General features: G+C 43.7%; 1 protein-coding gene across 9 annotated transcripts in view; it reads right to left on the reverse strand.

Annotated features, from left to right (window-relative positions):
- GON4L (gon-4 like) overlaps window positions 1-27488 on the reverse strand; it is a 139892-nt gene that overhangs the window by 35740 nt on the left and 76664 nt on the right. For 5 of the 9 annotated variants that reach the window (XM_058660401.1, XM_058660400.1, XM_058660403.1 and 2 more), the window contains 15 exons: window positions 27253-27327; window positions 27027-27077; window positions 25688-25738; window positions 25268-25363; window positions 24343-24462; window positions 23716-23889; window positions 21411-21603; window positions 16271-16372; window positions 15145-15173; window positions 13767-13870; window positions 6425-6623; window positions 5422-5508; window positions 4896-5067; window positions 3374-3518; window positions 904-1054 (listed from right to left, as the gene is read on the reverse strand). In XM_058660401.1, coding sequence (XP_058516384.1) covers window positions 904-1054; window positions 3374-3518; window positions 4896-5067; window positions 5422-5508; window positions 6425-6623; window positions 13767-13870; window positions 15145-15173; window positions 16271-16372; window positions 21411-21603; window positions 23716-23889; window positions 24343-24462; window positions 25268-25363; window positions 25688-25738; window positions 27027-27077; window positions 27253-27327 — 1749 coding nt within the window. Of the gene's footprint in view, window positions 1-903; window positions 1055-3373; window positions 3519-4895; window positions 5068-5421; window positions 5509-6424; window positions 6624-13766; window positions 13871-15144; window positions 15174-16270; window positions 16373-17552; window positions 17693-21410; window positions 21604-23715; window positions 23890-24342; window positions 24463-25267; window positions 25364-25687; window positions 25739-27026; window positions 27078-27252; window positions 27328-27488 lie in introns of those variants that run through there. The other 4 variants (XM_058660406.1, XM_058660407.1, XM_058660402.1 and 1 more) reach the window with 3 other exon arrangements.

Genomic DNA, 27488 nt, shown 5'->3' on the forward strand with positions numbered 1-27488 from the left:
AGTATCAACAGGCCCCAGAATAGAGATGAATGAGAAAGCTAGTGAACGGGCAGCCATTGGGTGTAGAAGGAAAACCCTTTATTATTAAATAAATAATCAATGGACGTGTTTCAACACATTACAGAAAAAAAAATTTTTTTTAAGAATTTATTTTATTTTTATTGGGAAGTCAGATATACTGAGAGGAGGAAAGACAGAGAGGAAGATCTTCTGTCCGATGATAAACTCCCCAAGTACTTGCAATGGCCAGAGCTGTGCCGATGAAAAGTTAGGAGCCTGGAGTCTAACCTCCTAGTCTCCCACACGGATACAGGGTCCCAAGGCTTTGGGCTAAACTTGACTACTTTCACAGGCCACAAGAATGGAACTGCAAGGGAAGTGGGCCAACGGGACATGAACCACATCCCATATGGGATCCCAGCAAGTGCAAGGAAAGGATTTTAGCCACTAGGCTACCATGCCGGGCCCCAGTAAAACGTTTAATTCCATTTCCATAAACATTTTGAAGTACTGCTATATTTAGGGGAAATACTCCTAAGAGAAGGAGAGATTGAAGGTGCACCAGAAGAAAACACTGGATCAATGCCCTGAAAGGGAAGAGGGAATTAACCTAGCAAATGGGTGACAGGAAACAGCCTAAAGCAAAGGGATCCCCACTTCTCACTGAGACCAACAGAGGGAAAGGAACCTGCAGGTGCAGGCAGAGGGGTGCAGGGGGTGGAGAGGGGGTGGACACACAGGCAGAGGGGCACTGGGAGGGCAGGTGGGGAAGGGACACAGGCAAGGTGGGGAGGCCTGCAGGTATGGAGGAGGAGATGGATGCAAAGGCAGAGGGGCACTGGGTGGTGTGCCAAGGCAATGGAAAGAAGGGGAGGGAAGGGGCGGCACACACGTGGCACTCACTTTAATGATGTTGTCAGGGGCTCGGTTCATGCTGAGATTCTTGATCCTCACGGTCAGCTGGTGGGCACTCTTGCAGGGCAGGAGGTACTTGCTGATCAGCGGCTTAGGAAACTCAGTCCCCTCGAAATGCTTGAGTCCTAAAGCTAGCAGACTGAGAAAGGAGCAACAACCCTAAACATGACTTCCAAAGAACCCCCAGAAAAAACTCCATACATTTAACAATCTACTTTGTCTACATCAGGTTCTTGAAAAAGTTAATGGTGACTCAACAGAAAACATTACCCATGTGTAAGTACTAACAAGCAGCATGCACAAAAAGCACAGGTGGACAACACTATGCTTAGTGGATTAAGTCACTGCCTGTAACACGGGCATTGGGTCCATATGCATGCCAATTGGTGTGCTGGCTACTCTACCTCCACTACCTGCTAAGGCATCTGAGGAATCAGAAGATAGATCAAGTGTTTGGGCCCCGATACCCACAAAGAGACCCTGCATAAAGCTACACTGATTCCCTGACCACCTGTTCCAGCCAAGGCTGCTCGCAAAATGTGGAGAGTGAACCAGCACATGCAAGATGTCAGCATTTCTCCCTCTCTCTATATAAATATATATATATATTTTTAAAAATGCACACAGAGATTCACAATTAAGTTGAAATAAACTGGGAGTAAACCTTGAGAAAATGTAAGATCATTATGAGCTTTTCATTGACAATAAAGAGGGAGTTTTAAAGATTATGCAGGAAGGAGAACCACTCTAACACAAAAATATAAAATAAACAAATACAGGTGCGGAAGAGAGGCCTCAGTATCAATTCTAACACAATAAACACAACTAGAACTAGGAATGCACAGATGCACTCGCACATCAAAAACCAAAAACATACTTAGAATCTTGATGAATAATCATGTCACTGTCAGAAAATACTCCATGGATCAGCACTATGAATCAGTGGCTAAAGTCCTTGCCTTGGAAGCACCGGGGTTCCACGTGGGCACCGATTCTAAACCCAGCAGCTCTACTTCCCATCAAGGTCCAAGCTTATGGCCTGGGAGAGCAGTCGAGGATGGCCCAAAGCCTTGGGACCCTGTACCTACGTGGAAAACCTGGAGGAAGTTCCTGACTACTGGCTTCGGATCTGCGCAGCACCGGCCAATGCAGTCACTTGGGGAGTGAGTCATCAGATAGATCTTCCTCTCTGTCTCTCCTCCTCTCTATATATATCAGACTTTGCAATAAAAATAAATAAATCTTTTTTAAAAATAAAATAAAACTCTCCCATAAAAGTTCTCTTATAAATCTTAGCAACAAAAGCAAAACAAAACAAGAAAAAGTCCATGATCATTGAAAAGTCTCTTATATGAGTTTTAAGTATACTCTAGAAGATAACAAAAAAAATCAATTATATCACAGGAAAACAATTATATTGCACTGGTCTTGTGGAATAGCAAGCTAAGCCTTTCACTCTGGCCCACGATGTCAGCATTCCATATGGAGTCAGTTTGAACCCCAGCTGCTCCACTTCTAATCCACTTAGCTCCCAATGCACCAGGGAAAGCAGAAGATGACCCAAAGTTTGGGCCTCTGCATCGACATGGGAGACCCAGAAAAACTTCCAGGCCCTTCCTTGGCTTTGGCCCTGCCTGACCCTGGCTATTCAGGCCATTTGGGAAATGAACTAGTGAGTAGACGACTCTCTCTTTTTCTGTCCTTCCCTCTTTTGTAACTCTTGATGGCTACCATGATGGACGAAGAAGGGTGGAGTTTGCCTCCAACCAAACTCAGAACGGATGGCAAAATTGTGGCAGACCCCTCAGGCTATGAGACCACAGCTGCACCAATGAGGGGCACAGACCCATATCCACCCACCAATAAGGGCCGAGGCGACCCCGTCTTTGTTTCTGTGTCAAGGAGAGTTTCAAACGGCCCCTTCCCGTCTCTTCCGCGCTCTTCTTCCTCTGCAGCCCACTCCTTCACCTCTGTCCTTTCTGCTGCATGGGGAAGGGAAGACCATGACCGTGGTTCCCTGAAATAAAGGCCATCTAAATTCTTTTCATATATTTGGCTGAGTTATTCTTTCTGGTGATCGGAAAATCTAACATATGGTGATCAGCAAATCTAACAACTCTTCGTTTCAAATATATAAAAAATAAATCTGAATTTCTTCAAATGACAACTACATAACAATTTACTATACTGCTTATTGGAAATTTAAGAGAAAAACCATTCTCTTGGATCAGGAGGGAAATACATAACACTTGTGTTCAAAAAAATTCCTTCCTTAGAATGGTAACACTAATTTTGTAACAAATGATTCAAAAATGCCCATGCCCATATCTGAGGAGAGCAGGCCTTGGCATTCTTGCAACACACACACACCCCATCACCTACACCTTCTCGGTGTCCACGTCTTCCTCTACCTGTCACACTGCTGCCTGCACACAGTCCATCCTGCTTCTCCACTTACTTGTCCTCGGCCTTGGTGAAGGTCACCTTATGCGTGGGATTCTTTGCCTTCAGGGAACACACTGGCAGGAGCTCCGGATACATGAAAACCTTGCTGGTGGCCAGGATCCAAGCCACTTGCTTAGGCAAACAGGGAAATTCAGAGGCTGGAAGAACAAGTATCTGTCACAAATGCCATTCTAGGACCAGCAGAGCTTCGCAACACACATATATGTGGACTACAGATACAGATGCCTTGGACTAATGTGACTGTCTTCTACCTGCCCAGCTAATCTTATATAGCAAAGATCAAAGATCTTGCAAAAAAAAAACATGAAATATCAATTTTGCATTCACTAACTGAAGATTCCTTTACATACTCAATTTAACAATAAGATACAAACATTTTAACTCAAATCCAAAAACAAATGCAATTTCAAAACCAGCCACAACTACTTGGCTAAACCATGAAGCAAAAGTAAACAAAAAAAAGTAAACACGTGGCTTAAAGTCAGCAGCAAACATGTTCTTACAAGTTACTGACTAAAAAACACAGAAACTAAACCTGCAAATTGATTAAAACCCTCTTACTAACTCCAACATCCACATTTCACTCAAATTGGAGAAACATGCCTGTAATCACTAAGGGAAACATGAGTTAATCTCAAAGAGAAAACTTTAAACACAACCAGTCTTCACCATGTGACATCCATCTTGATTACCAACCACCAAGTTAACCTGTTAATGCTTAAGCCCAATGTACTCCAATTCTTAGCCCTGAGTCCACTTTTTTTTCCTTCACACACCATTCTGTCTACTGCCTCCTAATCTTACCTAAGCCCAAATATTAATATGATTCCAGCACCTCAAAAGTAAGCACAAACCAAGGAAAAAAGAGAGAAGGAAGAAAGTAGAAACATCCTGTGGGCCAGCACAGTAGCCTAGTGGCTACAGTCATCGCATTGCATGAACAGGCTTCCCATATGGGCACTGGTTCATATTGCGGCTACTCCACTTCCCTTCCAGCTCCCTGCCTGTTGCCTGAGAAAGCAGTCGAGGATGGGCCAATCCTTGGGACCCTGCACCCACAAAGGAAACCAGAAAAAGCTCCTGACTCTGGCTTCAAATCGGCTCAGCTCTAGCCATTGCAGCTACATGGGAGTGAGCCAGTGGAGGGAAGATCTTTCTCTTCGTCTCTCCTTCTCTGTAAATCTGCCTTTCCAATAAAACAAGCAAATAAACAAACAGAAGAAAGAAAGAGAGAGACAGAAGCAAGGAAGAAAAGGGAGGAGGAAGGGAGGGAGGGAGGAAGTAAGCAAAGAAAGAAGAAAGGGAAAGAGAAAGAAAAACAAAAAGAGAAAGGAAGGAAGGAAAGAAGGAAGGGAGGGAAGGAGGGAGGGAAGAAGGAGGGAAGAAAGAAAGAAAAGAAAGAAAGATCCTGTGTTCTTCATTCCTAGGACATTACACACAGAAACTGTCTAGGAAACAAGACTCTCAACTCTCACTGCAAGCAAAAACTCAAAGGTGACACATCTGTCCCCTACCAGGCTTCTTGACAATTTTGCGAGGACTGCAGTCGATGCTGACATGTGTGCTGAAGTCATCAATGAGCTGCATAGCTCCCATCAAGTTACACGGTTGGAACAACGTGTGAAACGTGGGGTTCAGCGGCTGGTGAAGGGCGATGGAACTCTGGGCAAAGACTCCCAGCTCTTTCTGAGAACAAAGCACACAGTGGGTACTGAACACACTTCCAGACAATACAACCCAGCAGCCCTCTGCCCCACACTAGCTGTCATCCTACCACCAGCTGAAAACTCACACTGTGCCATGAAGACCCTCTACTGAGTCCTCAAGGACTCGGGGATTCTGTCTGTGACACACTCAGTCTCCTGCCTGATTAGACATGTGAGCCTCACGCTCAGGATGATGCTCAGAATCCAGGAAAGACTTAACACTTCACATGCATCCCAAGCAGTGGCTTTGTCTAATGTGCCACAAAGCCCACACCCCAACCTACTTTCACATTCTACTGAATTTAGACTTAGCGATGGATATCTGGAACCTTACAAGAAATATCTTGGTGGTATTAGCTTCCGAGCTGAGACTGACGTTGGAGGTGGCAAGAAGGTGGATTTGCGTCAAGAGCTGAACATGCTGGGGAAAGAATAAGTGGGAAAAGAATAAGGTGACATGATGCTGCCATTTCAGGAACTAGAGACATCTTACTAAGACATCTGCAACTTTCTCACACATTTGGCTTTCTGGAGAGCCCATTAACACAACACACACACACGATCTTGGTGTGCGTTCCATAGACACCGTTCTCCTCACCAAAATGATACACCCAAGGGAATGAGATGAGACAAAATAAAATATTCCTCCTGCTGGTGATGCTATCCCACTTCAGATTGGGTTACAAAAGGTCCCTTTCAAAACCTGCAGCTGTGAAACACCATCAGGGTGCTGACAAACTTTCTTGCCTGAGCCATAAAGGAATGAATATGATGACCTGTTGAGTGGCAAGAGTGACCATTCAGATCTTCCTCTCTGTATATCTGACTTCGTAATAAAATAAATAAATCTTAAAAAAAAAAAAAAAAGGGTCCGGAGGCGTGTCCTAGTGCCCTAAGTCCTCGCCTTGAACGCCCCGGGATCCCATATGGGCGCCGGTTCTAATCCCAGCAGCTCCACTTCCCATCCAGCTTTCTGCTTGTGGCCTGGGAAAGCAGTCGAGGAAGGCCCAAAACTTTGGGACCCTGCACCCGCGTGGGAGACCCGGAAGAGGTTCCTGGTTCTCGGCTTCGGATCGGTACACACAGGCCGTTGCGGCTCACTTGGGGAGTGAATCATCGGGTTGAAGATCTTCCTCTCTGTCTCTCCTCCTCTCTGTGTATCTGACTTTGTAATAAAATAAATAAATCTTTAAAAAAAAAAAAAAAGCGACCATTGGACGTTCCCTAGCTGCAATTGTACTAGGATCCCATCTCTGACCTTCACAGAGCTGCTATTTGCAGCTTCTATGTAAAACTCAGTGGCATCCTCAATACCACATTAGGGAGAGAAGTCTTACCTGCTGCATCTGATGCTGCAGTCTCTTCCTCTGGGCTGCGTCTAGAATCAGGGTCTGAGGAACCTTCTCGGGCCGAGGCTTAGCCCTCTCTACCTCCTGTGGCTGCTTAGCTGAGGATTTCTTCATCTTCAGCTGTTCAAGGAGCTCCTTCACTGTTCGATGTTGCTCGTTCAACAAGTTGGCCAGAGGTTCCTCAAACCTAACTCCAAAATGGAGATAACTCATTATGCACAGTTCCTTAGCTCCGCAACACACACAAGCCCTTCAAATAGTGTGTCAAGACAGCCTCAACAACTGACCACTGACCCGCAAAGGCAAATTGAGCCAAGTCAAACCTCAAGCCTTGTTCAAAGCTTTTCCCAAATGTTTTAGTATCGATTCAAAGAAGATGATTCTGAGCTACCTTGGCTCCCATCATATACCACCTTCATTACTCAACCAACACACAGAAAATATCTAGAAGAACCTGGATAAAAGTCTAGCAGCAGAGAAACATCTGGATGACAAAACAGCCACAGAGCTAGAACAAACTAGTCAGTTTGTTTTTCTGAGAGAGGTCTTCTACTGCAACATTAAAGTACCAGAAATAAAAAAAAAGAATTGGTCTGGCAGACAACATGCGATGCTGGAGTGACGGGGTTCCAGTCACAGCTCCACTTCTATTCTAGCTTCCTCCAAATAGGCACCCTGAGAGGCAGGAAGGGATGGTTCTGTGGTTCAGTATTTATTTGCCAGTTCCAAGAAAGACACAGGCTGAATTCAGGGATCAGTTTTCAGACCCTGTGATTCCAGGAATTTAACAGTTATACCCACAGATGTGAGCAGTTTTTTTGCATATGCGTGCACAGGAGAACTCAGGTTGCACCAGCAGCCTAATAAATAGTATCTCTTTCAGAGACAGATCTCAACCACAAGTTTTGTGATATCCTATTTTTAATAGTTTTGTCTTGCACAATAAACCACCTTTCTGAGATACTGACATATTGAACGAGCAACATGTAATCTCATTCAAAATTATAAATGTATTTTTCACCAGAGCATAGAATTTGGAGGCCAGAACTGTGCTGTACTCAGTTACGTCATCGCTGACAACCTCCCATAAGAGCAACAGTTGGAGTCACAGTTGCTCCACTTCCGATCTAGCTCCCAACTAGTCTGTTGGGAACAGCAGCAAAACGTGCACAGATTCTTAGACCCCTGCACCAAGCTGCAAGACTCAGAAGAAAATCCTAGCTCCAGCTTCAGCCAAGAAAATCTCTGTTTCTCTTTGTAACATTGCCATTCAAATAAAAAATAAAATAAATTGCTTAAACACAGAAAAACACTCCCATGCTCCTGAACGCCCATGCTTACAGTCCAGTGAGTGCACACACACCGCATCTCCTGACAGAAGCCCCGCTGTCCCACCCTGCATCACGCCCTGGACAACAGTGGACTGACTGCACCAACAGCACCCACCTGCTTCATACTTCTACAACTCACAGCTCAGAGACTATTCTTTTTCCTTTTTTTAAACAGTAATAATTTTTTTTATTATTATTAATTTGAAAGGCAGAGTTTACAAAGAGAGAGAAACAGAAAGAGAGCTTCCACCTGCTGGGTCACTCCCCAAACGGCTGAGGTCACAGCAGGGTGAAGTTCAGTAGCCTGGACCCTGGAACTATGATGGCATCTCCCACGAGGGTAGCAGGAACCCAAGGGCCCACAGCACCAGCTGCTGCTCTCCCAGGCACATGAGCCAGGAACTGAATGGGAAGTGGAGCAGCCGGGCCTCCAGCCAGCACCTATGTTGGATGCTGTTGTGACAAGCGGTCATTTAATATGCTGCACCACAACACCTAGCCAGCAGCAATTAATCTTGTGTTTGCGAGCCTCTAGGTCATCTGGTCCAGCTCTCACTCTCTCTAGAGGGGAACTGAAGAGACTAAATGTCAGTTTCACAGAGAAAGAGCTGGATGAGAATCCAAATGTTTGGGATGTGAGCTTTCTCTTCTTCCATTGCTTCAAGTTGCCCCTTGGCTGCCGCCTCTTTAACAGCAGGTGCACCTTTTTTTTTTTTTAAAGATTTTATTATTATTGGAAAGCCGGATATACAGAGAGGAGGAGAGACAGAGAGGAAGATCTTCCATTCGATGATTCACTCCCCAAGTGAGCCGCAACGGGCTGGTACGCGCCAATCCGATGCCGGGACCAGGAACCTCTTCCGGGTCTCCCACGCGGGTGCAGGGTCCCAAAGGTTTGGGCCGTCCTCTCCTGCTTTCCCAGGCCACAAGCAGGGAGCTGGATGGGAAGTGGAGCTGCCGGGATTAGAACTGGCGCCCATATGGAATCCCGGGGCTTTCAAGGCGAGGACTTTAGCCACTAGGCCACGCCACCGGGCCCAAGTGCACCTTTTTTAAGAAGCACGCTGGGCTGCCAGTCCTGCCTGGTCAATGATCAATTCGGCCCGTGCCTTGAAAAGAGACTATTCTTTCTCTTTCCAAGCAGACAGAATCCTACATTGATGAACTAAGTCCCAACACAGGGATCTCTAGGCTCCTGCTTCTAGGCTTCTTCATTAATTCTTCTTTAATTCTCTTTAATTCTTCTTTAATTCTCATTAATTCTTCATTTATTCTTCTTCTAGGCTTGTTCATTAATTTATCTGCTGTTCCTACTGGAACCTAGCTACTCCCATTACCCTCACCACGCAGACGCCACTACTTTTGATATTTCTGGGGGTATTGTTTTTGTTCTTTTTGCTGCTTTTTTTTAAAAAAGTTAAAGATCTGTTGAGCACAAAGGAAGAAACAGATCTGCGTCAAGCTAAAAAAAAAAAAGTATTCAAGAACTGAAAAATACTATTAAAAGGCCAAATAGAAGAGTTATGGGAGTCCCAGAAGGTGCAAAAAGAGAAGCTGAGTTTAAAAGTGCATTTAATGAAATAATAAGGGAAAATTTCCCTAATCCAGAGAAAGAATTGGGAAACAACATCCAGGAGGGGCACAGAACTCCCAACTGGTTTTACCAAAGCTATCTTCACCACTACACACGATAATCAAGCTCTCTTCAATTGAACATAAGGAAAGGATTCTTAAATGTGCACATGAAAAAAAAAATCAACTGACATACACAGGAATGCCAATTAAAGTCACAGGAGACCTCTCACAGGAATCTCTACAAGCAAGAGGAGAATGGAGCAACATATTCTAGATACTAAAAACAAACAAACAAACAAACAAACAAAAAAACTGTCGGCCAATGATAACATAGCCAGCAAAGCTTTCTTTTGTCTCTGAAAATGATATAAAATTCTTCCACAGTAAAGAAAAGTTAAAAGAGTATGTCCCTTCCATCTCAACTGAACTTCAGCTGTGGTTATGCAACAAGGTGGAGGAATCCACCATGGTGGGAGGGTTTGGGGAGGGGTGGGGAGAACCCAAGTATCTATGTAACTGTGTCACATAATACAATGTAATTAATGAAGTTAAATAATAAATAATTAAAAAAAAAAGAGTATGTCCCTTCCAAACCTGCCCTACAAAGGATACATAAAGATGTTCTCTTGACAGAGAACATAAACAGCATCCACAAAAACAAAAAGCAAATGCAAAGAACATCCCAGTAAAATAACAACAGAAGACTAAACCAATGAACAACCCATTGCTAAAATGAAAGGACCAAATTACCATCCATTCATATTAACCCTGAAGGTAAACAGCTTAAACTCATCAATCAAACATATAAGTAGACTGGATTAAAAAAACAAAACCCATCATTTGTTGCCTACAGCAGACACATTTCACCAATAAAGATAAAAAAAAAAAACTGCAGGGGACTGTGCAGTAGGTGTAGATGGCACGAAGGTGTGAAGAGAACAGCTCCCCTGCTTGGCAGGGCCCGGGGGAGCTTCCAGCTGTTTGGCAGGGCCCGGCGGATTTCTCTCTGACCACCTTGATGCAGTCTCACCACCCTTTTGCATAGACACTCAAGCACCCCACTAAGAATCCTGTAATCTATTGAGGCATTGTTTGCCCCTGTGAGATGGCTTTGGCAAGTAATATGAGCTTGAGAGTTAATGTTACTGATAATGTCTTTCTGAGTGGGCCTTTAACTGTGCACAGGAGTGCAATTAAACCCATGCCATTTCTGGACACCTTGTTGTGTGCCTACCCATTGTCCTGAAATCTGGCCCAGACATATAGCATGCCTTCTGGGAAATGGCTTAATAGAATTTTACAGACTAACAGAATTGATGGGAGTATGAGTGGAAACTGCTATGGCAAAAAAAATATAGTTACTGTAACCTTAAAGGTTAGCCTGTCCTTGCAACTTTTAGAGCATAGAAAATGCAGCTGTTTTAGCCGTTTTTATAATTTTTTAACTAGAGGAAATATAGGGCAATTCTACTAATATCACAGAGATATACTTTTGATTATTGTTTAATTGTTTATGGGGTTGTAGGGTTTGCAGTTGTAGGGGGACTTAATGTTTGAAACTTTTTGCCTTAGATCCTTATGTTCTTTTCTTTTGATGTATCTTTCCCATTATGTGATAGATAAGTTGTGGAAATAAAATGTAGTAGGTAGGAATGTTTTACTGATTAGTAGGTAACCATCTGTGCCTCGGCCTTGGAGTTCTGGCTGTCACCTAATGGCTACTTTTGAAGAATGAATAATGGTTTACTTTAAAGAAACTGATTATAGTAACTTACAGAATTATCTTTAAAAGCACCTGGTTGACCATGAAGTAAAAATTAATTGGACATCTGTGTATGCTGTCTTAGTTCTAAAGTTAAAGATAAAAAATCAAACGTTTGTGCAGAGGCTAGTGATGTGTCTAAGTAAATAAAAAGGACAGCTTCTTTTGGAGAAAAAAGCATATAGCAAGAATGCACCAAGTGTCAGTGTCTGTGTCTTTCTTTATCGCCGACGCCACGCACCCTTCCCGAGCTCCGAACTCTCGGCTGGAGCTGGACTCCGGCAAAAAACTATCTCATGGATTTTGATTTTTTTAAAAGATTTATTTAGTTTTATTGCAAAGTCAGATATACAGAGAGGAAGAGAGAAGGAAAGGAAGATCTTCCATCGGATGAGTCACTCCCCAGGTGACCGCAACGGTCGGAGCTGAACCGGTCCAAAGCCAGGAGCCAGGAATTTCCTTCAGGTCTCCCACACAGGGCAGGGTCCCAAGGCATTGGCTGTCCTCGACTGCCTTCCCAGGCCACAGGCAGGGAATTGGATTGGAAGTGGAGCTACTGGGATTATAACCGGCATCCATATGGGATCCCGGTGCTTTCAAGGCGAGGACTTTAGCTGCTAGGCCACCACGCTGGACCCAAAAACACTTTATGATTAAATTCTTCAGTGACTCACAGATCATACAGTAGAATCATTTTCTTCAAGAAGATTCTTGATTTACTTTTTCATTTCGTCAGAACACATTAGTCATATAGTAACTTTTTATTTAACTTCATGGAATTTTAAATTTCTTTTTTTCTTCCTGTTGTTGCTCTTTTGGTGGCTTTTCATTTAAGGGGATGTACATTAACTGTGTAATGGAGACTATCATGTCTAATGGCAGGTTATTGAACTTCATGATGTGCACATTTCTGTTTTTCTTCCTGTTATTGATTTTGTATTGTGGCTTTTCATTTAAGGAAATGTACAGTAACTGTGTAGTGGAGACTATCATGTCCAGATGTGGGAATGCAATGCAGTGCCATTCTCTGCTTCCAGCAAATATGAACTCACAATGAAACTGTTTACTGTATCTTGACAATGGCATGATGGACTCTCTGCATTGTCCATGCCCACAGTGATGGACATATGACTGTGTATGAGGAACCATACTACATTAATCCTATAGGGAAACTCAGGGAGGATGGAATTGGTGAGAGGAGAGAAGAAATTCCAAGTTGTATGGAACTGTATCATAAAATGATAACAATGAAAATTTTTTTTAAAAAAAAAGAACTACACTATTATAATGATACAGGGAAACTCATGAGGAGAGGATATTGGGGAGGGGAAAAGGAAAATAACAGGACTTAAGGACCCATATCATAAAATGACTATAATAAAAAGAAGTAAACTAAAAAAAAATTTAAAGATCTGCCAAGTACAAAGCAAGAAGCAGACACAGTAAAATACCAAAAACAAATTTCTAAAAGAACTGTTGCTGCTGCTTCTGTGGCACAGTGCATTAAGCCACCACCTCCCAAGAAAGCTACATACACAGGCGTCAGCACAACCCAGAGGCTGATCAGTTCACTAACAGGCCTAGCACAGCAGTAGTTACCCAAGTGCTTCAGTCCCTGTTTCAACCTGGAACACCCAAATGGCCTGGCCCTGGCACAACCCCACTGTTGCTGTCACGTGAAAGTCAAACCACCAAACTGCAGATCTTTCTCTCAATACACTTCTCACTCTCACTCTCCCTTTCTCTCTAACACTCCCTTTCCAAGTAAAGGGGAAAAAAAATCTGTTTTAAGAAAACAATTTCAATATATGGCAACTGTATTTAAGTGCTTCAGACCAATGCCCAAGTCCAGGTCCCTCATCCACCCTCCTGTCAATGCAGTCCTTACGAGCCACCACGGATGCTCAAGCCCAGGCTCCCGGAAACCCATGTGAGTGAGCTGTATTCCGTTCTCAGCTCCAGACTTGGGCTCATGTCCCACAGCCACCGTCAGCATTTGGGTAGTGAAACAGTGGGATCACTCTATCATCTCCCCACAGAAATGGGGTCACTTCTATCTCTCTCAGTACAAATTTTAAGGAAAAACTAAAAAGTCAAAGCCCACAGGAATTATTAGTGGCCACACATCTGCTCATTGCTGTGTTCCACCCAGAACACAAACTGCATCCTGACATCATCTGTATACTGCGTACTGACCATATACTGATTTATACTGCACAGTAACAGATTAGCACAGGTGCAAACCCATCACAAACACTACAGCCTTTACATCACAGATGGTGTAACACATGTGTCCACTTCCTGAGTTTCAGACAATGGAGGCATGACTCCAGGTGCCTCATGAGTCCCCCAACTGAGGGCAGGATTTGGGGGGGCTGTCTCTGTGGCTGGCCACACACAGGCCCACACACTTCTCCAGCACACTCATCCAGAGAAGCTGCTGTGGACGCCAGCTACTGTTTTTTCTCCCTTCCCAAACAGATGCAGCTAGATCTACAGCCGCACTGCCCCATCATAAGGAGACTGGCTTGACTCCTGACTCCCCTCAGGCCGCTGCACCTTTACATCACTACAGAAACTCCTGCCAGATGGGAACATGTGCATCCCACTTCCTCAGCACCCTTTCCTGCATCCTATGTCTCAAAGACATCGGCTAGCCTACCGTAGGGCTTGAGGCGTGTTGAAATTGGGCCGCGGCTCGGCCACGTGCTCCTCTTCCTCCGGGCCATCGTCTTCCATGTTGGAGAAGCCCATCTCATCTTGGAACTGTGGACAAAGAAAAAGAGGCTTTTTCTGGAGAAGAGCCTAGAAAAGTCATTCTAACCGTAGCTAGGGAAACGGACAGCTACACATTACAAGACCTGAACCACTCTGGCTCTGAGAGGAACCTTCCATTACAGCCTCAGCTTAGGACTCCCACAAATCCACGCTGGGTGTAACTGGTATGCCAGAAGAAAGACCTTCAGACAAGCATGTGTAACAATAAGAACACAACACGGAAACTGCTGCACGGAAATATCTGTAGAGAGATGTATATATCGAAAGGATACCATTTGTGCTCAGGATAGTCTAAAAATACATTACAAAGATGCACAAATAGGGTCCAGCACGACAGTGTTGTGGTTAAGGTCCTTGCCTTGAACGCGCCAGGATCTCATATGGGCGCCGGTTCTGATCCTGGTGGCCCCGCTCCCCATCTAGCTCCCTGCTTGTGGCCCTGGAAAGCAGTTGAGGATGGGCCAAGGTTTCGGGACCCTGCACCCGTGTGGGAGACCAGGAAGAGGCTCCTAGCTTCGGACTGGCTCAGCTCCAGCCATTGCAGCCGCTTGGGGAGTGAACCACCGGATGGAAGATCTTCCTCTCTATCTCTCCTCCTCTCTGTATATCTGCCTTTCCAATAAAAATAAATAAATCATTAAAAAAAAAAAAAAAGGAAAGGAAGATGTTTAAAAAAAAAAAGATGCACAAGTAATTAGTGAGACCATCCAAAGGTTACAAGGAAAATTTTTGCAAAGAATATTCTACATTACGGGCTGGCATTGAGGTATATAGCAAGTCAAGCCACCACTTTAGCACCAGGATCCCACAGGGGAACTACCTCATGTTTCAGCTACTTCAATTCCAATCCATTTCCCTGAGAAGCACCAGAAGATGGCACAAATGGTGGGGCCCCAGCCACCCATGCGGCAGACCTGACATACCTTCCTGGCTCCTGCTTCAAAACAGGTCCACACTCTACGCTGTTGCCAGCTGGGAAGTGGACCAACAGATCAGAGATTGCTCTCTCTCTCTCACTCCCCCTATAACCTTCAAGTAAATGAATAAATCCTTGAAAACAATAAATATGGGCATTTAAATAATCAATAGTTTACTAGGTAGCAAAATTCCTGTGCCATTATATTCTTTCCCAAGTAGACAAGAAGAGAATGGTTCAGTCACAGCACACTTCTGAAGGGAAGACTTCCCAGGACCAAAGGACAGAGCTTGCTGGATAATCTACTCTCACCATCTCACATTCTCAAGCAAAGATCACTACTCACTGTTTCAAACAGCTCCTCCACTTCCTTTTCTGGGGAAAAAAAAAAAAGGCATAAAGCATGCTGTTAGTACAAATTAGTTTCATAGTTTCACTTTGCAACAAGGGAGAATGCTATGATGCTATGCAGGCAACCTCTTCAGCAAGCCATCTGACAAAGCCCTCTTACCTATCTTCCATTTATACCAAAACACTTACTAAACTGCAACCATGCCTCAGTGCCTACTCTAGATTGTAAGACAAAGGAGAGACACAGGGCACTATTCTCACTAAGCCTAAGTTTCACTGGAAAGCCATGTAGAACATGTGGGTTAGATGACAATTCATTGTCAGTTGCCTGTACCAACCCAGAGTCCCAAATAGAGTCAAGTGACAAGTCTCAGTGTGTCTTAGCACCCTGCCTTCAGATCTGAACCACTCAATATGCCTTCAATCACGGAGAAGACCCAGAAAACACACTGATCAAATCTGCAGATGACATAAGGCTACAAGAGAGAGTAGGTATTATTTCACAGAGAGTTAAGCCACAGTTTGAGATGTCCACATCCTATATCCGTATTCGCAGGATCAAGTCTTGTCTCCATTTTCAATCTAGCTTCTTGCTAATGTGCACTGTAGGGAGCAGGTTACTCTCCCCTTAACTTGTCCACATGACTTTCAAATCCATGATAAAGAAGTAAAGTAGATGGGCCCAGCGCAATAGCCTAGTGGCTAAGTCCTTGCCTTCCATGCATTGGGATTCCATATGGGTGCTGGTTCACTGGACAGCAACTTCTGAGCCACTCGCATATGCAAAAAGGACTTACCATCTATCACTGTGCAGTAAAACTTCCTCTGTGTGTACTCCCTGCAAAGTTGACTTACAGGACAGGGACCCTGCCTTACTCATCTTAGTAACCCAACTGTTAATCTTGACATACAGTAATGGCTCAATACATGACTGTGGAATATACAAATGAATCTGAGAGGCTTTCTGAATATACATCTAAATTGAAAGAATCATGGAAACACTGACAGAAGAGAAGGAAAGGTTCTTATTTGGATGAACCAACATTCCACCCCCAGAAATCTACAAACGTCAACTAAAGTAGATGGGCAACAGTCGAGAGCCAGCCTCTCAACAGACTCACTGGTGATTCTCACGGCCCGGTCAGTGCGGAAATCCTCGGTGTCAGGTTCATCAAGATCTTCCAGGAAATTGTACTCTGGGTCATCATCATCATCGGCCTCATCTAAGAAAGAAAAAGTTCCAGACACTCATTCCCAATGTTAAATTCATACTTGCAGTTAAAATTTAGCAGTTTTAACTCAGCAATCATCTTTTTCCATATAGTACATACACTGTTTTTTCTTTAACAAATTATAACAGGCATACAGAAACAGACTATGAGGAGATGTCTAGCTAGTACTTATTCCAGAAATGCCATCTACAGTCCCTGATAAGAGTCAAAAGCCAGGAGACTGGAACTCAATGCAATTACTGGGGCATGTATCTGGCACAGCAGCTGAGACACTGCTTAGCCCAGCCCCATGCCACAACAGAGTGGGCTGGGGTTCTGGCTCTGCTGCCAACTCCAGCTTTCTGTTAGTGAGCATCCCAGCAGGCGGCAAGTGAGGCCTCCAATAGCTGGGTCCCTGATAGCCACGTGGAAGACAGGAACCAAGATCCTGGCTCCTAGTTTCCAACTGGTCCAGCCCTGGACGCTGTGGGCACTGGGGGTATGGGAGCTCCTCCTTTGTCACACTGCCTTTCAAATAAGCAGCAATTAATTAATTATAATGTCAGTGTCTGGCTATGTGGTTCAGCAGGTTAAGGTACCATGTCAGAGTGCTGGTTTGTGTGCCAGGTAGTTCTCTTTGAATCCAGTTTCCTGCTACCACATTCTGTGATGAATAAAGCTCAAGTGCTTGGGTCTCTAGAAGACATTATAGAGCTCTGAGCTGTAGCGTTTAGCCTGGGCCAGCGCAAGCTATTACACACATCAATCAGCAAATTAGAGTAATCACTCACTCACTCTCATTCTTTCCCAAACGTGTCACTTCTTTCAAACTTTCAAAAAGATAAAATCAAGTAAATTTTTTTTAAAAAGGCTTATTTATTTTTATTGGAAAGTCAGACAGAGGAGAGAGACACAGAGGAAGATCTGTCCATTGATTGATTCTGCAAGTTGCCACAATGGTCACAGCTGAGCCAACCTAAAGCCAGGAGCCAAGAGCTTCCTCCAGTTATCCCATGAGGGTGCCAGACCCCAAGCCCTTCGGTCATCCTCTGTTGCTTTCCCAGGCCACAAGCAGGGAGCTAGACAGGAAGTGAAGAAGCAAGCAGACACATGCGCCAGCAACCATATGTGATCCCAGGGATTGCAGATTTAGCCAATTGAGCCATCACAAGGGGGCCTGGTGAGTCCTTACGTTAACATTTATACTCAGTTTATATGGTGCCAGGGCTGTGGTGTAGCTTGCTGTGTAAAACACCGGCATCCCACTATAGGCACTGGTTCATATCCTGGCTGTCCACGTCGCATCCAGCTCCTCGCTAATGTGCGTGGGAAAGCAATAAAATATGGCTCAAAGACCCGGCACAGTAGCCTAGTGGCTAAAATACTTGTCTTGCACGAGCCAGGATACCAAAAGAGTGTTGGGTTATGTTCCTGCGACTCCACTTCCCATCCAACCCCCCGCTTCTGGCTTGAGAAAGTAATCAAGGACGTCAAAAAGCTTTGGGACCCTGCACTTGCCAGGAAGACCTGGAAGAGGCTCCGGACTCCTGCCTTCGGATCAGCACAGTTCCAGCCGTTAGAGCTGCTTGGGGATTGAATCAACAGATGGAAGATCTTTATTTCTCCTCCACTCTGTGTATCTGACTTTGCAAGAAAATGAAAATAAACCTTAAAAAAACACACACGGTTCAAGTCTTTGGCTTCCTGAACTCATGTGGCAGACACTGAAGGAACTCCACCATGTGGAGTGAACCAGTAGATTAAAGATCTTTCTAACTCTGACTTTGAAATAAATAAACAATTGTAAAAATATTCAGCTTAGGGCCCAGCACAGTGGCCTAGCGGCTAAAGTCCTCGCCTTGAACGCCCTGGGATACCATATGGGCACTGGTTCTAATCCCGGCAGCTCCACTTCCCATCCAGCTCCCTACTTGTGGCCTGGGAAAACAGTCGAGGACAGCCCAAAGCTTTGGGACCCTGCACCCATGTGGGAGACCAGGAAGAGGTTCCTGGTTCCCGGATCAGCACAGCACCGGCTGTTGCGGCTCACTTGGGGAGTGAGCCATCGGATGGAAGATCTTCCTCTCTGTCTCTCTTCTCTATATGTCTGACTTTGTAATAAAAATAAATAAATCTTAAAAAAAAAAAGAAAAAAAAAAAAAACAACAAAGTCAGATATACAGAGAGGAGAGACAGAGAGGAAGATCTTCCGTCAGATGATTCACTCCCCAAGTGACCACAACGGCAGGTGCTGCGCCGATCCAGGAACTTCTTCTGGGGGTCCCACACGGGTGCAGGGTCCTCAAGCTTTGGGTTGTTCTCCACTGTTTCCTCAGGCCACAAGCAGGGAGCTGGATGGGAAGTGGAGCTGCCGGGGTTAGAACTGGCACCCAATGGGATCCCGGCACGTTCAAGGCGAGGACTTTAGCCGCTAGGCCACGCCGCCGGGCCCATCTGACTTTGTAATAAAAAAAATAAATACATCTTAAAAAAAAGAGTATTATCAAAGATAAAGAAGATTAAAAAATATATTCAGCTTAGACTAACATAATGTTTCTGTACAACCACTTAGATATAAAATGTTTCATTTATCTGTGGAATTCTTTCAACCATAAAAAATATTTACTCCTTAGAAAGAGAATTCTCTGTTGAATATCTATAATATTTTCTACAAGTCACTACCTGGCAGCCTCTTTGTTGTTATTGTTAAGCTTTTTTTTTTTTTTTTTTTTTTTTTTCTTTTAAAGCAGAGTCAGAGACAAGAAGTTGAAGATTTGGGGCACAGTTGCTTAAGACTCCATCTGCAGTACCAGTTTCACTAATGAGCTTTTTCAAGATGTGGACACCTGGGCCCCAAGTAGTAGCCTAACGGCTGAAGTCCTTGCCTTGCACGCACCAGGATCCCATATGGACTCCAGCTCTAAATCCAGTGACCCCACTTTCCCTGCAGCTCCCTACTTGTGGCCTGGGAAAGTAGTTGAGGAAGGCCCAAAGCCTTGGGACCCTGCACCCGCATTGGAGACATAAAAGAAGTTTCAGGCTCCTGGCTTCAGATTGGCTCAGCTCCAGCTGTTGCGGCTGCTTGGGGAGTGAATCAACGGATGGAAGATCCTCTTCTCTGTCTTCTTCTTTATATATCCGATTTTACCATAAAAATAAATAAATCTTAAAAAAAATGACGTGCCCCTCTGCTTTTTCAATATAGCACTCTGATAAAGCACAGAGCAATGCAGTGGAAGCCAGTACGAACGCTTGGGCCCCTGCCACCCACAGGGGGTATCTGGATAGAGCTGTCAGTTCCTGGCTTCAGCCTAGCCCAGATGCAAGTGCTGTGGCCATCTGGAGAATCAAACAGCCAACACAAGGCCTCTGTTTCTCCCTCTCCTGGTAACTGCATCTTTTAAATAAAGCAATAAATCCTCACCCACACACACTAAAAAACAGGTCTTCCACCCACTGCTTCTCTCCCCAAATGCCATCAATAGCCAAGGCTAGGACAGGCTGACACCAAGAGCCCAAACCACAATATAGGTGTCCCACATGAATGGAAGAGACCTAAGTACCAAGCCATGAGGGTTGTCTCCCAGGCTGTGCATCACTAGGAAACTGACTGAGAGGCAGAGACAAGACTCAGACACAGCACAATAAGCATACCTGAAACGAATGCAACCCACAGGGGCACTGCTTCAATTCAGAATCTTCCACTTCCAATACAGCTACCCGAGAAAAGTATATAGCCCAAGTGCTTGGGCCCCTGCACCCACATGGGAGACCTGGAAGAAGCACGGGGCTCCTGACTTTGGCCTTCCTCCAGATAGTCAGAGTACTCCCATTTGCATCACCAAGGCCTTTAACTGACACAATGCTTTGATGCACTGAAATGATCTCAAACCACATATGCAGATACAGAACAATGGCTAGTATTGTGGAATACAAAGCTATCGCTGTAACCCGCAAAGCTGGCATTCCATATGACCACCAGATCCAATCCTAGCTGCTTCATTCCTGATTCAGTTACTTGCTAATGAGCCTAGGAACGCAGCAGAAGATAGCACAAGTATTTAGGTCCCTGTCACCCAAGTGGGAGACCAGATGGAGTTCTGGCCTCCAGGCTTTGACCTGGCCTAGCTCTGGGCATTGCAGCCATTTGGGAAATGAACCAGGGGACGGAAGATCTCTCTCACTCTCCCTCCCTCCACAGAACTCTTTCAAGTAAATATTTGTTTTTTAGATATGTATGATGTCTACTTCCACATTTCAAGAGAGGTCCTCTGACATTCAAAGAATTCCAAAGAAACTTTAAACAGATTAAAAATAAAGACTAATTTATTTATTTGAAAGGCAGTTACACAGGGAGAGGAGACACAGAAAGAGAAATTTCATCCAGGAGATCATTCCCCAAATAACTCCAATGGCCAGTCTGAAGCCAAGAACTTCTTCACTACTCCCAAGCACTTGGGACAGTCCCCTCTGCTTTCCCAGGAACATTAGCAGAGAGCTAAAGCAGAAGTACAGCAGCCAGGAATCTAATCAGCACCTACATGGGATTCCAGGCTGCAGGGGACAGCTTTACCCGCTGGGAAACTAACCAGTAGGTACAGGATGCTGCTGTGCAGGCAGCAGCTTTACCAGCGATGCCACAGTGCCAGTCCGACACTAAATTCCTTATTTTATTTTTATTAGAAAGGCAGAGTTACAGACAGCAGGACAGACAGAGAGATCTTCCATTTGCTGGTTCATTCCCCAAATGGCCACAACAGCTGGAGCTGACCCGACACAAAGGCAGCAGCCAACATCCAGGACTTTTTGCCAGGTCTCACAGGTGAGTACAGTGTCCAAAGTCTTGGGCCATCCTTTGCTACTTCCCTCGCCAGAAGCAGTGAGTTGGATCAGAAATGGAGCAGCCAGGAAAAAAAAAAAAACTGTGCCCATATGGGATGCTGGCACTGTAGGTAGCAGCTTAGCCTGATACCCACACAGCGCCAGCTCCCAATACCTCATTCTTCAAGCTTCCAATGAATAAAAGACTAACTGTAAACCAACCACTTACCTTCATTCCCCACGTCATCGTTCATGAGTCCCCCTAGCCACACCTTCCAGTCTTCATCATCAGCCGTATTGGGGTCATACATATCTGGAGTAATGTCAGGGGCACGGAGCTCCGCCTCTAGCTGACCCAGGGGGACATCTTTCAGGGGCATCTTAGAACGGGTGCGGAATGCTATCAGACTGTCATCCATGGACTAAGAAAGAAGAAAAAAAAAGTGTGGAAAAAAAGAGTGAATGAGGTTTCAAAATGCTCTAAATCTCATCACTTGGCTCTAAGCTGCCTTAAACAACAAAATCTCTCCTCTATACAATCTACGTTTATTATAACTGTAGAAATCTTCCTTCCACTGGTTCACTCCTGAAGTAGCTGCTCCAAGTGGCTGCAACGGACGAAGCTGAGCTGATCTGAAGACAGGAGTCAGAAGCCTTTTCTGGGTCTCCCACACGAGTACAGGGTCCTAAAGCTTTGGGACATCCTTGACGGCTTTCCCACATCACAAGCAGGGAGCTGGATGGGAAGTGGGGTCGCCAGGATTAGAACCAGTAGCCATATGGGATCCCAGTGCGTGCTAGATGAGGACTTTAGCCATTAGGCTACTACTTTTGGCCGTCAGTTTTTAAATTTTAAGAAAAGGGACATCAGTTTTAAGTCACTATTTCGTAAACAGCTTTATTGAGATACATAATCCATTTGCCATAAAATTTACCCTTATGTGCGCATTACTCAAGCAACAATATGAGAGTAATCTGATACCTGATTTTGATAACTGTACTAATGTGATGTAAGAGAATGAACTTCTTTCTACCAAATATACACGACAAGCATTTAAGTCTAACCAAAACCTGTAATTGTAACATACATTCTAAAACGGTTTGTAGGAGCCACCAGTGTGGCATAGGGGTAAAGCTGCAAAGCATTCCATGTAGATGCCAGTTCAAGTTCTAGCTGCTGCTCCACTTCCGTGCTCATCTGCCTAAAAAATTAGTGAAGGATGGCCCAAATGTTTGAGTCCCCCACACACAGGGAAGGCCTAGAAGAAGCTCCTGGCTCCTAACTTCTAAGTGGCCCAGCTCTGGCTACTGTGGCCTTTCGGGATAAGCTACCAAATGCATGATCTCTCCATGTATTTCCCTCTCTATATGTAGATCTGCCTTTCAAATAAGTAAATAGAAAACTTAAGAAAAAAAAATAAGAATGCTCTTCTCACTTAACATTAAATAGCAAAAATCGAATAGAGTATGAAAGACTAACAATCTGGAACAGGCACTGTGGAGGAGTAATGATTTAAGCCACTGCTTGGGACATGTACATTCCATGTTGGAATGCTAGGATCGAGTCTCACCTCGATATCCAACCTAGCTTTCCACTAATATGCCTAGGAGATAGTAGTGGATGGTATTACAAAAGCTTGGGTTCCTGCCACCTACGTAGAAGACGCAGACAGAATTTCTGGCTCCTGACTTCAGCTTTGCCTCGCCACAGCTATTATCGGCAAGTGGTGATTGTGATTGAATCAGTAGATGAAAGATACCTGCTGTGGGCTAAGGAGTTGATTAGTGCTGTTGGGATGGGCAGGAACAGAAACTGGGCTTGTGGCTAAAAACACCTAGACTAACTGGACTCATCTGTACCCAATTTCCTGGCTAAATTAGGACTTGGGGGAAAGAGTATATAAGCAGAGGTGAAGGAGCAATAAAGCGAGACTTCGCAGAGACTTCTACCATCACTGGTCTCCTGTCGGTGCTTCATCCCCAGACTCTATCTCTGTCCACGTTTCTGGCTCAGCTGACCGGAGCAGATACCCCTTTTTCTCTGTCACTTGACCTTTCAAATAAATAAACCTTGGAAAAAAACTAAGATATTTCATGGCTATTTGTTATGCAGTATCTAGAACAGGTGCAATGGCTTATGGGTATAAATACTTCTTGCAACCACTAGGATCCCATATGGGTGCCAGTTCATGTCCTGGCTGCTCCACTCCCCATCCAGTTCTCTGCTTGTGGCCTGGGAAAGCAGGAGAGGACAACCCAAAGCCATGGGACCCTGCACCCACGTGAGACTTAGCAGAAGCTCCTGGCTTCAGATCAGCTCAGCTCCAGCCGTTGCAGCCACTTGGGGAGTGAACGAGTATACAAAAGATCTTTCTGTCTCTCCTCTCTATAAATCTGTCTTTCAAATAAAAACAAATCTATAAAAAAAGAAATGTAGTATCTTTTTTAAAATGTAGCTTTCTTTCTTTTTCACCTAAGCAACAGCTAAATAACTATACTGGACCATCACAGTGATGTAGAGTTACAAATTTTACCTGGAAAGAATCCATGCAGACTGGACTGGAAGCCAGTTCTTCATCTACTGCATGCAGCTTTTCCATGAAAGCACTATCCTTAGTCTGTTTTGGCTTGGGTGGGGGCGGGGGCCCCATGGGTACCACTTCAGCACTGATGTGCCTAATAGCAGGTGTGGTAACTTTCTCAGCCTGCTTAAAAGTGACAAAAATAAATAAATAAATAACTGAATAACTAAAAGGAGAGAAGGAGACAGGGACAGGAAGTAGGGGACAGGCAGAAAGCAGAGGGCTTTCCAAATACTACTGATCTTTGTCTTCACTACAAAGGCACTGTCAAGTACTAGACTGTAGCCAGGTTTCATCTTACTTCCAGTGAAATACGCAAGTTATCAAAAAGCAGAAAATCTAACCAAAAATGGCTTTAGAACAATTATTAGAAAACCTCGTATGAGAGAAGAGAAGGGAAAAAGAAATTTCTAGTTGCACAATTTTTGCATGAGAACTCAGAAAAGCTCTTTCCCGTCACGTAACTGTTCACTGACTTAAGAGACTATGAAAAGAGGTGAAAGCCTAGAATCACCACAGATGACTAATCTGGTTTTACAGCAGCACTAACCCTGTTCCCTCTGTAAAGTGCTCATTTACCTCTGATAACGGGCCACTCTCCTCATCCGTCTCAGCCATCTCTGGAGCCTGCCTCAATCTGGTTTTCTTTGCACCTCGCGGAGACGAAGCAGTGCTTTCAACATCGCTTTCCAATAAGCTCTAGAAAACAACCCCTGTTCACTTTTAAATTTATACCCCCTGCCTCAATTCAAAACATCTTTCAACTGGTGTAAGTAACAGAAAGTAAAATTTAAATAAAAGTTTAATAACCTAAAGCAGAAAAAGCAGTTAAGATCACCTTAATTCATTTGTGTTTCAACTCCGTAAAAACATAAGCCAATAGTTTAAAGTCTTTACCCAAACAAGTCCAGGAAGACATTAATAAACAGGTTAAAGAATATATTAATGTGGCAATGAAAACGATTAAAATATGGCAATAATCAATAATACAGATAAATCTCAAAAGCATAGAATTGAACAAAAACAAGGCAAGAACAAAAAAACCCCAAATGCTAATGTGTCCATACATATAAAAAGTCCAGAAACAAGCAAAACTGAGATACAGTGTACAGATGCATATTTAAATGACACAAGTATAAATAAAAGAAAAGAAGCAATTACCAAAAATTCAGAACAGTGGTTATCTTTAGACGGTGAAAGGACGTTTTGATAGGGAATGACAGAGAGGAGGTATCCCAGTAATGCTGTAATTCTTGACTTTGAGGGAAGCTTCATAAAACTTTGCATCATAGTCACATAAACTAAATTTGATTCTGTGCACATTTCTGCATTGTATGTGTATTGTATATCATAATACAATAAGTAAAAAAGTAAGAAGTGTGAAGAGCAGAAAAATAGAAATGAGCAATCCTCTCAACAAAACACGTAACATAGCTAGAGAGCAGGGAACACCTGGCCTGATTAAGACAAATTTTTTCTACAAGGTCATCAACAATCAACGAACCTCTTCGGCAGTCTCATCTTCCTCTTCGTCATCTGGCTGGTATTCTTCATCTGAGGAATCATCTTCTTCAAGCTGAATATCCACAAACTGAGGAGGCTGCATTAGAATAATTAGAAAAAAATGGAGGTGCAATGGGAAACGCAAATCATATGTATTTGGAATCTAAAGGGGGAAAGCAGGGCAGAAAAACAAATTTTAAGAATGTAAAATGTAAACTATAGGAGGCAGGGGCAAAGTGAGTCCACGAGACGCAAACCTAAGAGGAATGGAATGGAAAAATCCAAACAAGCTGAAATTTTAAAAAATAAATAAATAATGGGGGGTATTTAAAAAAAAGTTAACAAATGGAAATGAATTTGGGATTCAAAATTGACAAAATCTTTTCAGAAAAGAGTTAACAATTACCAATTTCAAGTTTACCTTAATTTCATTGGCCTTTTTAATTGGTGAAATATTCCAAGTTGGAATAACCTTTAAAGAGAGAATATAAATGATTATTTGATGTACTGCCTATCCATTTTATTTTTTCTTTACCATCACAAAAAGTCTAGTTATCTGCACTTATCCAGAACTATCCCTGAAGGCATGCTCTCAATTAAGTGCCAAAGCTTAATAGAAGAAAAAGCAAAATCTATTTCTTGGTACTGCCTGCTCCAGCTTGGTACCTCCAGTCCGCTGTTATCACTCAGATTAAGTCACTGTGACATCGGAATCCCATCTGATCACACTAGCACTTTGGTTCAGTTCCTGCTGCTCCACTTTTTTTTTTTTTAAGATTTGCTTATTTTTATTGAAAAGGTAGATATATAGAGAGAAGGCAATTCCGAGAGAAAGCTCTTCCATCTCTTAGTTCACTCTCCAAGTAGCCACAATGACCAGAGCCAAGCAAATCCGAAGCCAGGAGCCAGGAGCTCTTCCGGGTTTCCCACATGGGTGCAGGAACCCAAAGCTTTGAACCATCATCTACTGCTTTCCCATGACACAGGCAAGGAGCTGGATGAGAAGTGGAGCAGCCAGGACACAAACTAGCACCTGTATGAAATCCCAGTGGTTGCAAGGCGAGGATTTACAGCCATTAGGCTACTATATCAGGCCCGCGGTTTCACTTCTGATCTAGCTCCCTGCAGAAGATGGCTTTGAGTCCTTAGGCCTCTGCTGCCCAGATGGGAGACCTATGTGGAATTACAAGTTCTTTACGTTGGCAAGGCCCAGCCCTGGCCACTGAAACCATTTGGGGATAAAAATCTTATTCTCTCTATATATCTTTAACACTGCCTTTTATTTTTTTACAGATTTATTTATTTTCATTGGAAAGACAGACCTTTAGAGAGGGAGAGACAATTTTTTGAAGATTTATTTATTTATGCAAAAAGCAAAGTTACAGAGAAAGAGGGCAAGATAAAGCATTATCTTCCATCTACTAGTTTGCTCCCCAAACAGCTAAGCCAGTCCAAAGCCAGGAACCAGCACCACTCTCAGTCCCCCACACAAGCAGGAACCAAAGCAATGTGGCCATATTCCATTCCTTCCCAGATATGAGTGAGGAGCTAGATGGAAAGTAGAATAGTTGGGACTCAGACTGCCTCCCATATGGCATAGTGACACTGTAGGCAGTGGCTTTATCCACAATGCTATTGTTGCCAACTCCAAAAAAATTCTTTGATGAAGAAAACACAATCTTGCTTATATTTTTCCCTACGAATAATCTGGGACTAGAAACTATTTCCTATGTTAAATAAACAAAAGCCAGGACACTCACCACTCCTTTCTCCACCACTTCCTTCAATTTAGAGCGTGTCATCTTAGGTTCCTAAGGAGAGGAAGCAAGAAGAAAATGGTCAGTAAAAATCGTCATGTGATAATCGGGTTTTCAAATGCTAACTCTGCTTCCAGATACCAAATTGTTAATAATCTCTCAAGTGACGTCTAACTTAGCCAGTTTACAAATAACCTTGCTCCATGAGTTAAAAGAGTTAATCACTCACAAACATCGGCATGTCTTCCGTCTCACTGATGGCTGCTTTCATCATAGCTACCACATGTTCATTTGTGATTACTTCCTAGAGAAAGAAAAAATTTTAGTTTAATGAACAAGGGTTTGTCATCTAGACAAAACTCAACTCTCTTTAACTCGAAAGACCTATGTAGATGATATATGAGAGTTAGCTGGGCAAGGTAGGAAATGGAAAATAAAGCCAAACTTCAGCAAGCGTACAACTTA

This window comes from Ochotona princeps, chromosome 2 (genome assembly GCF_030435755.1).
Source record: "Ochotona princeps isolate mOchPri1 chromosome 2, mOchPri1.hap1, whole genome shotgun sequence".
In the NCBI taxonomy this organism is placed as follows: Eukaryota; Metazoa; Chordata; class Mammalia; order Lagomorpha; family Ochotonidae; genus Ochotona; species Ochotona princeps.